The sequence below is a fragment of the Montipora foliosa genome, chromosome 1 (assembly GCF_036669935.1).
Source record: "Montipora foliosa isolate CH-2021 chromosome 1, ASM3666993v2, whole genome shotgun sequence".
NCBI classification, from domain to species: Eukaryota; Metazoa; Cnidaria; class Anthozoa; order Scleractinia; family Acroporidae; genus Montipora; species Montipora foliosa.
In genome coordinates this window covers 48,401,956-48,415,984 of record NC_090869.1, presented here as the reverse complement: position 1 = coordinate 48,415,984, position 14,029 = coordinate 48,401,956, and the positions used below count along the sequence as shown (strand labels likewise).

Here is a 14,029-nt window from a genome sequence, read left to right as displayed (position 1 = left end):
CAATTATCAATAAATCTTTGAGCAAACCAGTACGTATCCAACATTAATAATAATAAATACAAAGATTTTTACAATCATGTCCAACAATCTCATCAATTTGTCATCTCTGTGTTTTTGTTTCTATCCGCGTTACCGGAAGAAGAAAATGCTGCTGAACTTTGTCAAGATATGGCAAACCTAACTATTGCCTCACAAACAAGTTTGTATATTCCAGAGGATACTGGCAATACTAGTAGTGGCTCGTCAGACTCAAAAGAAGTTGAAAGAGAACAACAATTTTTTTGCCGTCAAAAACTAAACGAATTTCTTGTAGCTAGTGGAAAGGAAGCCATTGGACAACCCAAAAAGGCCTGGGTCCAGTTAAGTGATCAGACAAAAAACATGTATGCATCAAAAACAAGAGTGCAGTAGTAGCAGTGTTAAATGTAGTTGCCCCAGGTAATGGACATGGTTTGTGGAAAGCATTGAAAAAAATCACATTCAGTTGAAAAGGCTTTGAATGTAAATGATGGTCTTTGCCATAATTGAAAGGATCTGTCTGTGCAGCTCTGTGCATTTTGGTACGCTTCTGAAAGCAATACCAGGTATACCATATCTTGTTCACAGAGCTTGTATCGTATACAAAAATAAAAGAGTTTATCCCAGAAATCACTGAGTGTAGAGTCAAAACAGCTCGTCGTCACAAATTGGAATATGGACGTGGCGCACCTGTACCATTAACTGTGAGCCCAAGGATGCGAGTCAGTCCAACTCAGCTGGATCACTTTTTAATGTTTCTAACGACCCCGCACATTATTCAGGATTTGCCTTTTGGGCAACGTCTCTTAAAGCTATCTGATGGTAAGGTTTTGGAAACTCCCAATGTCATTCGTACAATGATTACCCAACGTATCATTGATCAATATCTTCAGTTTGCCGGAGAGCAACTTGAAGCCATTTAGCCAAAGAACCATGCAGTGTATATTATCTTCGTGTGCGGCTACAACAACGAAAAGCTTTCAGGGTCTTGACTACATTGCCGCTGGTGGAGCTAAAGGTTTTAATGATATTCAGATAGACAAGCTTTGCATAGTAGGCCTGGAGAAACAGACAGGAAACGACTTGAAGCAATCACTAAAAGAAGGAAAACAATACCTCAAAACTGACTATAAGGTTTGTTCGCTTCTAACAGAAGTCTAACTAGACTAATAACAGCTGCTAATTCAGTAGTAAACTTTATTTTCCTTTCGCCAAACAATCCCATACACAGGACTTTCTCAAAACCTCAGTGAGAAACAACATTTTCATTGTGATGACGATGATGGTTAAACTTCATTTAGAGTCTGTAAAAATATCGGTATGAGAAATACAAGACTAAAAGCACTGCAAGTAGTTGTAGTTTAAAGTAGCTTAACATTAATTCAGGGAGACGTAGTTCCATTTACATTAATGGCATTTCTTTTCAGGTGCATGTTTCCGCCACGACAAGTCCTATTCCTGATCATATATCAAAATATCTCTTGGTGAGGAATGTGAACACAGCCATGACAAATGCTGTGTGCACTGTGAAAAGTTAAAAACTGCCATCAACGATTTTGGACCACTGCTTAGGTCTACCCAGCTGTCTGAAGAGGAATGGGATGATCTTTTATACGTATATGAACAGGCAGTTCTAGCAATAAATGCATGGAAGGCGCATCAACTCAGAACAATCCAGCAAGACATAGCGTGCTTGGACTGTTTGAAGGAAATGGATGAAACAACGGTGCTAATAACTCAAGATTGGGCCATGAAATTTCTGCCTCAGAAATATTGCGAGACACAAGCTGACTGGTTTGCCAAATGTGGCATCTCTTGGCATATTAGCGTTGTCTTGAGGAAACATTCTGACCAAATGCAGCATCAAGCTTTTGTGCAGATTGTCACTAACACAAGGCAAGACAATGTAGTTGTAGAAATTATTCATCACATTCTAAAAGAGCTCAAGAAAGAAAACCAAGAAATCTCGTTGGCCTTTGTAAGACAAGACAACGCAGGCTGCTATCACAATGCCACGATTCTCGCAGCTTGTGATCTCATGAAGGGGCTAAATGGGATTAAAGTTGAAAGAGTTGATTTCAGTGACCCACAAGGTGGCAAGGGGCCCTGTGACAGGATAGCTGCGTCTCTAAAGGCACACATCCATCGGTATATAAGTGAAGGTCATGATGTCCCTACTGCCTACTACTAAAATGTGCAATGTTATCAAATGGAGACTTGAATGGTGTACGTGTTGCCCTTAACGAGGCCAAAGATCTACACACTACTTCGACACAAGATCCCAAATGGGAAGGTATTAGCAGCCTGAAAAATTTCCTCTATCATGATGATGCTAAAAAAGTGACTGCATGGAAATCGTACAACATTGGCAAAGGGAAGATCTTTGAGTGGTCTAAATTTCTAGGCGGTATGAGTACTTTTACTACAAACACTTCAATTACATGATATTTTGTACGTCATGTATACGTATATTGTTTATTTGCGCACATTGTATAGTATTTAAATTGCTCCTCTGGTTGTTTCCTAGCGCAGAAATTACAAACACTCACTGCAGCTCTCACTGCAACTTTTCAGATGGGTCACTCAGCTAATAATTATCTTTTCTAATACAACTTTTCCAGTTGAGGAAGATGAAAATGCTCATGAGTTTAAGTTTCAAGATGTCCCATTTTCAAGTGGCACGTTTGTTGAAATTAGTTCCTCGAAGCCTGCGAGAAATTCTTCCACGGTAAATAAAGTGTCAGACGCAGAGGAGGTCCCCGAAGAGAAGGACGACATGGCAGTACTAGAAAATGGCCTCTTTTCGTGCCCTATTGAGGGATGTGTCAAAACGTTCGAGAAGTTCTCACACTTGGAGAAGCATATGTTTTATGGCCAATGCAAGCTAGTCGTACAGAGGGAATGTCTTCTTGATCAAGCAAAGATAATGTACCGCGAAAAGCTTTTGGAAGGTGTCAGTCAACAACCGCGCATACATGCTGTTTCCACACTATTATGTACAAGTACAGCAAAATCCCTTGAAAAGGGTTGGGCTCTGAAAACGTCCAAAGGAGGAAAGAGATTTAACACCAACCAAAAGAGCTACTTAGATGAAAAGTTCAGACTTGGACAAAACAGGAAATAAAGCAGACTCAACACAAGTGGCACGAGACCTGCGATATGCAAAGACAGAGAACGGAGATCGTCGCTTGAAATATGATGAGTTCCTCACACCACAGCAAATTAAGTCTTATTTTTCAAGGAAAGCAGCCAAAGTGAAACATGGAGAAAAAGTAGATTTGGCCGTTGACAACAAACTCGTAGAGGAAGAAAGTGCCAACTCGACTTTTAAGAATCAAGTCCTTCATGATGTCCAGATTGAACACCCAATCATCTACGACACTTACAATATTTGTCTTTTGCATGCAACAGACAAACTCAAGAAGCTAAGTGTTGCACTTTTGAAACACATCTGCGTCTACTTCGATCTAAGCATTGACAATCTTCCGGATAGGAGAAAGGCACCTTACATTTCTTTGATTTCCGAACTTGTACAATCCAGCTGCTCTTGTATAAAGAATAAGCAGCCATAACGCATTTTTTCTTTTGATTCTTAAGTTATCCCAATAGTCTTTTTTATCTTAGCCTCCTATCTATGAATATTTTTTCTGTGCCAAGAGACAAAAGAAAAGAGACAAAAACGAAAACTTTTCAGATATTTAGGAAATGAAGGCAATGAGTTTCCCCTCTGTCTAACGCAATGGTTTACAACTACACCTATGTAGTTCTATCAGTAAACGTAAAGTACACTGTAAGCAATGCTCTTACTTATCCTTTCCTTTGGGTTTGGTGGCCAAAGGAAGTATTATGATTTCTTCAGCAAAGACATAATTAGCGGTTCGGGGACTTTTGACCTGCCGCATATGTAGGTTACGATGATCGTGCAAAATGGTAAGTGCACTTTTAGATTTTTGAATTTGTTTCAATCTCAGAATATTTTCGATTCTTTTGGTTTTGTACCTTCATTTTTTCTCAAAAATGACTACTTTTCACAGTGGGTACTGGAAAGTGATGGTTGCGCCAATCAAGTAAAGAGTCACAAATATTTTGCGACATAAATTCAAACAATTAAAACCTTAGAGCGAGCTAAACTTTGTGGATCACTGTGAATTTAATACAGATGCCTTCGACATTGCTTGAATGATTTGTAACAAGGTTTTACTAAGGTGTAATAGTAGTTGTATGCGATCATTCAGACCGGATTTGACAGGTAGTCATCAAATGACGTCATCAATCAAAAGACAAAAGAAGGGGCGTGCATAATTAGGGGCATGTTGGGGCATGACGCAATGTGTCGGTTTTAACCCTAACACGTGAAAGAAGAGGGCGTGCATAAATTAGGGGCAAGTTGGGGCATGACGCAATGTCGGCTGTAACCCTAACTCGTGAAACAACACGTGCATCCCAGGTCGCCGCATAAATTAGGGTTAGTCACGAACGTACATGAAGGTTTCTTTTATTGAGAAAGTAAGCGAGATGTGTTTGCTGTGCCTGTGTTCTGTTTCCACCCAGCCATCCGGGTGGTAACGCAAAGATATAGCGAAAAGAACAATGGGAAAGACAGGGAGCCAATGAGGTCAAGGTGATGTCATCACGGGCCAATGAGACACCGCTGACGTCGGTATACATTAACTTTCTGGGCTTGGGGTCACGTACCTACAAAGTGAAGTGAGAACCCTATTGTTTTGAAGCGAGTCAAACAGAATTTTAAAACACATACACAAAAGGCTTTACACGCCAGGACAAGTCCACAAACGCTTTGTTCTTTTTTAAACTAAATTTGCATAGAGGCGATCGAAGCGTGAAGAAGGAAGAATATAGAAGAAAAAAGTTGTTTTGTGTGGAAAAGAGGAGCATTCTCAACTCTTTCACGCTTTTTGAACAAACGTGAACTCCGTTGTTACAACCTTTTTTAAGGAAAGTTTTTCAACCTCGCGCTTGAATGAAACACGGGTAAATGCAATCTTTTTTTATGTAAGAATACACAAAGACATCCTTCAGTGCACAGACACAAAGAAAGCCTACTCAACAGATTTGAATAAAACCTTTTCTGAAAACGCTTGAAAAAAACCTTTGGATTTTGAGAAGCGTTTTATACTGTTGTATGGTGAAGCGGGAGTTGGTTTCATATCGTATTTCAAAATACTTTTCAAAACATGAGCAAACAACAATATACGTTTAAAACGCTTTATTAAAAGATACTCTAGTGACAAGTTGATATAAATGATTGTTCTTCTACTATTTGACTATCGTAACCTTAAACATGTTGCGTTGCGCTTAAACAAATACTGTGACTCTGATAATGCAGTTCTGTTCAGACATACAGAATATGAAACATTCGAGACTGGACTAACTCGAACGAATTTTATTTGCAGAAGGCTATCGTTAAGTCAATAAAAACACATCAACAAACGTTTCAAACGTTTTACTGAATTAACAGAGAACGCTTATCACAATGTGATATTTGCGAGAGATAGTTCTCTTTAAACAAACCTTAATCCGAAAAAAAGTTGTTTTGAAAACGCACCCTATGTACAACAAAGATTATAGTTGTTAAGTCAATAAATACACACCAACAAACATTTCAAGCGTTTTACTGAATTAACAGAGAACGCTTATCACAATGTGATATTTGTGAGAGTAGTTCTCTTTGTAATTCCCTTGCATTCGCTGCATCATTAGTGTTCTATTATGCATGCATTGTTTCAACGCTTTTTGAGCGAAAATATATCACACACACGCGCAAATAAGAGAAGAAAAAATGTTGTAATTCACTTGCATTCGCTGCATCATTAGTGTTCTATTATGCATGCACTGTTTCAACGCTTTTTGAGCGAAAATAAATAACACACGCGTAAATGAGAGATGAAAAAATGTAATTCACTTGCATTCGCTGCATCACTATTGTTCTATTATGCATGCACTATTTCAACGCTTTAGAGCAACATTAAATAACACACGCGTAAATGTAGTTCACTTGAGTTCGCTGCATCATTATTGTTCAGTAAGGTTCCCACTTTGTATTACTCCTTAATCGGGTAACCATAGGTGTTCTCGCCCTGTAGGACCTTTTAATGACTCTCTTCTCCGTGGAATCTGGGGGCGTTTCAAAGATCCAGGGATCTGTGTCCTTTTCGATAGGAGAAGGTGGTGTTTCTATCCTGACAGGAATTTTGGATGGACCAACGGGTGTGGTTGGAAGTTTCCTGTGTGCTGTCTTTTTGGGTTGTACCTCGGATATCGTTGGAGAATGGTTTGGAGTGGGCGCATTTGGAGTTGTTGTCGCTGTCCCTACAGGTTTCGTCTTCGTTTCGCTCTTCATTTGTTTTGACAAACCTTGGTACCGTTGTAATAGTTGATCCAATAAGGCCACTTTTTGATCTGCGGGCAAAGTAGAATCCGTGATATGTTTCATGTCTTGATCCAAGCGCGTCAAGGTCGTGAGTTGCGGAGGTGAGGTTAAGCGATGTTCTGTCTCAAGGCTTTGCAATAAATGCTCTGGAACCAACATCATCTTTTGTACGTGTTTCATTTTAGCACTTTACCCAATAAATCCAAAGCGAACGGTGCAATCAAAGAGGCGAGAGCTGGCAGGAATCCTCCTTGCTGATTGAGAACTTCTTTTTTCTTCTTCAGACTAGGTGTCTTGCGAGTCAAATACAGGAGTTTCGACTTGTGTGGTTTCAAGCGTTTAAATGATGAACTTGGAACCATAATGTTCCCTTTAAGTAGATTAAGGGCGACTTCACTGATGGCTTCTATTTGTCCCTTACTAGCGTGAGATATCATGTCTTTCCGCTGTTTCCCTCTGCTTGTAAAACAAGTGCAGAGAAACGGTAAATGTTGATTGACTTTGGAAGCCTTGACGAGTTCTTGTTTTCTTCTCTCGGTAGCTTTTGAAATCTTTCTAGAACGCAAAGTCATGTCACCACCACTTTGATTGTTTACTGTCTCCTCGCGGTGCAACAATTGCAAAGTCATGGCGTTAAATGAAATCTACCGGAAAGGGTTCATCGGTTTTATAGATTTTCTTATCAACGTAAACAATGGGATATGAATGTGACTCTGGGAAGATCCTTGTTCGCAATCGTTGAATGTCCGGGGTTCGTGGATGTAAATCCATCATTAAGTATCCAAATGGTTGTGATGTAGCGTCTTGAAAACTCTCCCACACAAACGGAACGCGCCCAGAAAACGCCTGTTGTGCCAGTGTCCTCAACCCCAAAGTATCTCGAGGATTGTTAAAAGCAATGATGTAATGAGCATTAAGAGAAATGCTCCGGGAAAACTTTCCTGGGGGGAAAAGGTTTTGTGTCAAATAAATGCAGGTGACGTCACAATGATGGGACACTTTGGTCAACAAATCCAAAATGCGTTCGTCATCGCTACAGTTTCTCATGAGGTCATCTAACACGAGCAGACCAGGACGATGAGGGGGTGGAAATAAGGCGGGAATGTCGTCGGGAATACCCTCCATAAACGTGACTTCCTTTACCAATTCCTTAAAACAATCTTGCCATTGACCGTAGGAATACACGATCTTGCGAATGGGGCGTTCAAATAAACAATCTGCGTGTTGAAGTATTTGGCGCGTAAATGTTGTTTTTCCGCATTGGCTGGGGCCAGAAATGATAATACTGCTGGGGCACTTGAATTGAGACATGTTCACAAGACGAAGCTTCAACGATTTGTGTACACGAGATAGAATTCCCACCCCTTTTACTAGCAAATGCACACAAAAACAGCAACATTTTGTTTACTTTTCAACATGATTTTATTGCTTATGGACACAGCGAAATGACTTACAACCTTGTTGAAAGCAATCATTAACTTGACGATAAATGACTGAATTAAAATAAGCGTGTACACTCCGTTCAACTTGTGCATCGTTCCACTGAGAATCATATCGTTTAAATTTAGCTTGAACAGTGTTCATATCAACATTCCGTGCTCGCCGAATGAGATAAAACAGACAATAATCTCCACAAACATCCGAGTTCAGTCCTTGCAGTGGTTTGTCGTTATAATAGGTAACTTCCCGTAGAATGTAGGTATCCATGTTGTAAGTTTAAGGAGGAAATCCGTAGCTGTCAAAGAATTCACTTTCACGAGGCGATTCAAAGTACATAGCCACCCAATGTGTCCCAGGTTGGTCATGAGGGTCCGTATTCGCGATGAGTCCGGCTGGGTAGGTGTTGATGACAGGTAGCCTATCCCTTGGAAATACGCCTTGCATCAGAGGTGCTAACACAGGGTCAGAAAGACAGGCTTGCCATAGTTCTTGGGTCGTATGCATGACGATGAACTAAGAGCCTTGTGACAAATCGAAGACCACGCGACGATTGCGATCAATTTCCAACTGATTCTGAAATTCTGCGTACACAATTAAATTCAGAACTGAGTTCGTCTGAGTTCCAAATTTCAGGTACAGGTTCACGTTACCCGTTCGATGAGGTATCAGATGATCGGGATGTCCACTTCCTGCCGGTGTCAAATCAAAACGGAACAAACCGTATCCGTTCTCCCAATCCACTCTATCAATGTCAAGCCCGTGCCCACAATTCATGTCTCCACTTCCTGAAAACAGCGTGTTGTAACCATCGATCTTTTTTCCACCCGTCAGATCCAGTGCAGAATAAGGCATTTCTTCTCCATTCACAGTCATCCGAATGTCTTGCAGGTCAAACAGCTCAAAGTTGAAAGGATTTCTTGCAAGGTTTCCGTTGAAGGCATCGTTTCGCACGAGCCCAAAAATGATGCACTGAGGAATGAAACCGTGGAATAAATCTGTCTCAGTGTGATTTAAGACTCCTTGAGGGATGATCCTTGCCTGCGTAGGGGTTCTGGTTAGGGTATAGATGGCTGGTAGTGGTGCGCTCCCTTTGTGACCTTGGATGATCTGTACATGTTCTAGTTTCACACTGTCTGCAACACGCACTGTTCGTATGCGAAGCGTACTAGACATGACCTTAAGTTTGCAGTTGTTTGGAGTCTCCCCAGCCATTAGAACAAAAGCATCGTTGTTCAGATCCACTTTGACTTTGATCTCCAAACCGTCAAGCAACAACTTCAATATTAAACACGTCACAAAGAGGTACTCCGACCAACCCAACTTCTGCGCCGTTGTTAGTAAATGTGGCTCTTCTATTCAGACCCTCATTACTTTCTGCTGTATTATCTACTTCATTCATGTGTCCAGCAGTGTCTTTGTAATACAGAGCTTTGGTTAAGTACGATTTCTTGGCCTGTTCCGTAAAGTTCAATAAGGTCTTGATGTAAGAATTGTATGCTTGAGTGTCTGACTGTTCTGTTACCAGCGTTTCGTTGATCTTGATGGTAAACTGTTTGATGATGGAATGAAGGGCGTTGTTGACCAGAGTGTACTTCTTACCATCCCCTGTGGGCGATCCATCTTGTTTGGTAATCTTTACTACCAATCGCAGCTCTGTCTTGTTAATGTCAATGTAGTCAGCTAACGGTTTGATGACAAACTCGATGGGGTTAGTTCCCGTTTGAACCGGTTCGTAATCGATCCATTTGCTGCTAACAATCGATACATCTGTCACAGGTACATCAAACAATTGTAAACTTGAATTCGCACCAGGGGCTGAGAGAGGGTGAGCTGATGCCATCTTTAATCAAAAATAGTCTTGAACGTTGAACGAGATGTTCTCCTTTTCTTGGTCTGTCCTTCACTGTGCCGCTTTGACGTATACGCGCGCTTATATACTCTTTTTCCTCGACCTTGCTGTGTAATGTCATCAATGACCTCTGTGAGTAAATTTTTTCCAGCAGCTTTCGCTCTTGTCTTGGCAGCTTTCTTTAAAGGTTGACCATTGATCACGTCTTGGACAAGTTGCATTCCCGTTTCCAATCCAGTATCGAGCATTCGTTTTCCCACTTTTTTTGCTGTTGTTTTGAGACAGGGAGTTGCTGAACGGAACAAGGACCGAAACATTCCACCTAAGCCGTTGCCCCCTTGACCATAAGGGTGTGTTCCTCCGTAGATACTAATGTCTCCTCTTTTACCGTGCTGCCTATAGGGTACAACATGTCGTCCATATGGGTAATATCGGTGGTTCATAGGTAATAACATGTTGTTATAGAATATCACGACGCCGAAAATGCAGGGTCACGCGTACGGCTCCAGAAGCAAATGGTATCAATTGACCTGTGTCTCCCCTTATATTGATCGCCACGTATGAAAACACAGTTGTACGGAGTCTATGGTAGGAGGGCACCTTGACCTCTTCTGTGATCATGTTCCCCGGCTGACCACGAGGAACAAGCATCCGAAGTAAGTTCGCTTGAGCATCTCCCACTACTTGAGACTCGATTAAATCGGAATACACGTAGATGGTTTGAAAAGCGTCTCTCGAGAGCAATCCCCATACCAATTCGTCTTTTCTGACAAGTGTTGTCGTTGTCCTCGCAAGAAGGACGCTGTGATCATCATTCTGTTGGACAAAGCCTCCGATTTGGTACAGCTGAGGAATATTATACTGATGGTTTAAGTACCCCAAGGCGCGAGCTAATGTCTTTGGTAGAATCACATACCAACCGGCTGGTAACTTGAACTCAAAGTAATCTTGTGCTTTCTTGTAAATGTAAAAACACTCGTTTCCTTCCAGACTCGTAATGGTCTTGTCACTCTTCAAATAAATGTCTCTCAATCGATTGTGTAGTCCCTTCGTCATACCGTGAATGACATCTTTGACCGTACGGTAAATGCCACTTGGTACAGGGATGTTCAATTTCCAGGGTTCAGGACCAGTCTTACAAAGCAAAGTGTAGGACAATTGATTCTCACCTACGTTTTGCCAGGTGTAAGGGTAAATGATGCGTGTCATAGCCACCTCCCAGTCTTCACTTAGGTGTAGTTGACTTGGTAACTGCATCTTAAAATCGGCCGCCTTGTTTTCTGGATATTGAGTCAGACTTGCATCACTGGTCAGCACCATGTAAAAACTGTTGGTCATGTTGATCGACGGCGGAAATGTAAAACGACGCTGACGATACCGTCTAAAAATGCCGGCGTTTGACCGTATCCACTCGTTAAATATATTTCAATGGTCTGAAATATCTTTGTCCGCAAAGGTAGGTACACAATATGTTCTCTTTCTTCAAGGAGTGTTTCTCGAAAACTGCCCAGAGGTACCATCTCATGTAGGAGAGGTAAGCGCTTGTCACCCACCTGCCACGGTTCCACGAGATTGGTTTGAACTTGAACCAGTCTCTGCTTACACGAACAAAGCGACAGCGAAGGAGGAAAGATGTAAATACCCGGATATGTGATGGATGTGCCGGATGGTAAGATGAACCAATCATGACCATATTTTCTTTCTAAGGTGAGTGCAGCATTCAAACGAACGCTGGGTGTAAGAGTGTTGTTTTCGTTTATCCATCCCAACGTGCGAGCTGTAGACAATGTGATCAGAAGTCCTTCAGTTTGCGAGTTTAACGTTACATTCCATTCGTCGTCCACTGTGATTTCAATCTTAGATGGTGGGTCAGCGATGTTCAGGCATTGTAACATTCCTTCTGTGACATCTAAGGCTGTATAATACTTGCCCTCGGGTAATACAAACGGTGTGGAGTCACCTCGACGATCCAGCATGATGTGAGAATGTTTGCAGTCATTTGTAATGTCAAACATTGAGAGCGGATACACGATATGATGCAATCCTACTTCCCAATCTTCTTCATCTTTCAGATGGATTTGTCGAGGTAGCGCTACGCAAAAGGAGGACTTGGAATTGTTTAGAAATAAATTACTGCTTGCATTACTGGGAAGTGTCACGTAAAAGTCGCTATCTTGAATCATGTTTGTTGTAAAGCGACCAACTGGTTATGCGGAATCCAACTGTCGTATTTCTTTGGCCAACCTTTCCAATGTACCAACACCTCCTTATTCGCTCCTCGTCCCCTGCGTTTTAAAATTGTTTCAATACGAAACAGGTGTTTTTCCGTTTCTATCACTTTCTGTAACTCAAATTCGTAAAAAGTGCCTTGAATCCAGTCACCGTCTGCTTCCTTTAGGCGATACACGGGTGGGTCGCGCGGAAGTCTCTGAGCAACAGTGAAAGTTTCCTCCGTCCAGGATGGTAAGTAACCTTTTTCAAAGATGCGTTTATGCTTACTGATCTTGACTTGATCTCCCACTTTGAATTTATACTTTGTCGGCTTTTTGAACAGATTTCTATACAAATTGTTCCAGACCTCTGATGCGTTATTCTCGTTGACATCCGCTGGTCTCATTTTGATGCTACGGTGCACGCTTTGATTGTAATTCCCATTGACTAAATCGTCCAGTTGGTCCAAATAATGGTACGAGCTGCTGGTAGTGAACATACACCACATAAGTTGCTTCAAAGTGCGGTTGAATCTTTCAACCACTTGGGCCTTGGTTTCGTTGTAGGTTACAAAATGATGTACATTCTCCTTTTTGAGAAAGGTTTGAAACGTTTTGTTCTTAAATTCGGTTCCGGCATCTGTTTGCAACTTCTCAGGTTTGCGACCTTCCTGGAAAATGCTTTCAAAGGCCACCACCAACGAGGCTCCTGTTTTCGATTTCAAAGGCACCACCCACGCGTATTTGGAAAGGACATCGATACAAGTCAGTAAATACTTGTATCCTTGATTCCACTGACTCAAATGTTGCAAATCAACCAAGTCCGCCTGCCATTGCGAATCTATATCAAACACAATTACTCGGTTACGACGAAAGTGTTTTCTTGCAGGTTTGTGTAGGGTATAGCCAGGTTGTTGGCGGAGCCAATCGAGTACTTGCGTGCGTTTCAAACCATACCGACGCGCCGCACGATACAGTTTGTCGACTCCCCCTAAAGCGGATGGTCGATCCACTTCATAATACAGTTTCTGTAATAGTTGGTTCGTCTGATTTAGGGTCCGCGTTTTCTGTTTCTTCTTCTTTTGCATTTTCTTCTTCGTGATTGTCGGTGACATCTTTCAATTCGATGTGAACCTCGCTACCGCAACACGCAACTAAACATCGCATTCTCTGACATATGTCACTTAAAGAAACTGTAGGCGATGAGCTTCCACACACGCGGCTTGCAGCACTACCCATGGTGTTAAACAAATGATTAGATCTTCTTCATTCGCAGACTTTTTGTAACAATTTGCCAAACCATCCACCAGAAAGAAGGATAATGTATCGAGTACGTGACACATAAGACTTTGTGGAATGTATATTGTTCGGTAAATGTAGCGTTGCATTGGTCCATGTAGTAATAAAAACTCAACAAGCGACCGGGGTTCATTGGATGTAACTCCTTTACAAGTTCTAACCATTGCTCGCGAGGTGTGCTGTGAAAGATGTGTCCTGCAAAACAACTCCGAGCGCAAACCCGAACCAAGACAAAGTACACTCTATCCATGTTAACGAGTCTACTGAAAAACGGGCACTGCACGTATTCCTTTATAGCACTTTTTGTGAATTCAGTCACTCACTAACACGGTTAATACTTGTGCGTGTGTGATTTATTTTCGCTCTAAAAACATTGAAACTGTGCATGCATAATATTGCTTGACCGGTACATGTGCATCTTTTATTGTACATAGGGTGCGCTTTCAAAAGAACTTTTTATTTACTTTTTTTGGATTAAGATTTGATTAAAGAAAATCTATCTCTCGCAAATATAAACATTGTGATAAGCGTTCTCTGTTAAGCAGCGAACTCAAGTGAATAATGTGTGTGATTTATTTTCGCTCTAAAAGCGTTGAAACAGTGCATGCATAATACAACAATAATGATACAGCGAATGCAAATGAATCACATTTTTTCATCTCTCATTTATGCGTGCGTTATTTATTGTTGCTCTAAACACGTTGAAATAGTGCATGCATAATAGAACACTAATGATGCAGCGAATGCAAGTGAATTACAACATTTTTTTTTCTTTTCTCATTTGCGCGTGTGTGATTTATTTTCGCTCAAAAAGCGTTGAAA

At 41.3% G+C, this 14,029-nt stretch overlaps 1 protein-coding gene and 1 pseudogene across 1 annotated transcript; both read right to left on the bottom strand.

The window, feature by feature from the left end:
• Positions 1–8,362: 8,362 nt before the first annotated feature.
• LOC137978559 (uncharacterized protein F54H12.2-like) lies at positions 8,363–9,742 on the bottom strand (annotated as a pseudogene).
• Positions 9,743–11,877: 2,135 nt separating this feature from the next.
• On the bottom strand, positions 11,878–13,023 carry LOC137970505 (uncharacterized). The gene has a single exon (XM_068817028.1). The coding sequence runs from the start codon at positions 13,021–13,023 to the stop codon at positions 11,878–11,880; it is 1,146 nt and encodes a 381-aa protein (XP_068673129.1).
• Positions 13,024–14,029: the final 1,006 nt, after the last annotated feature.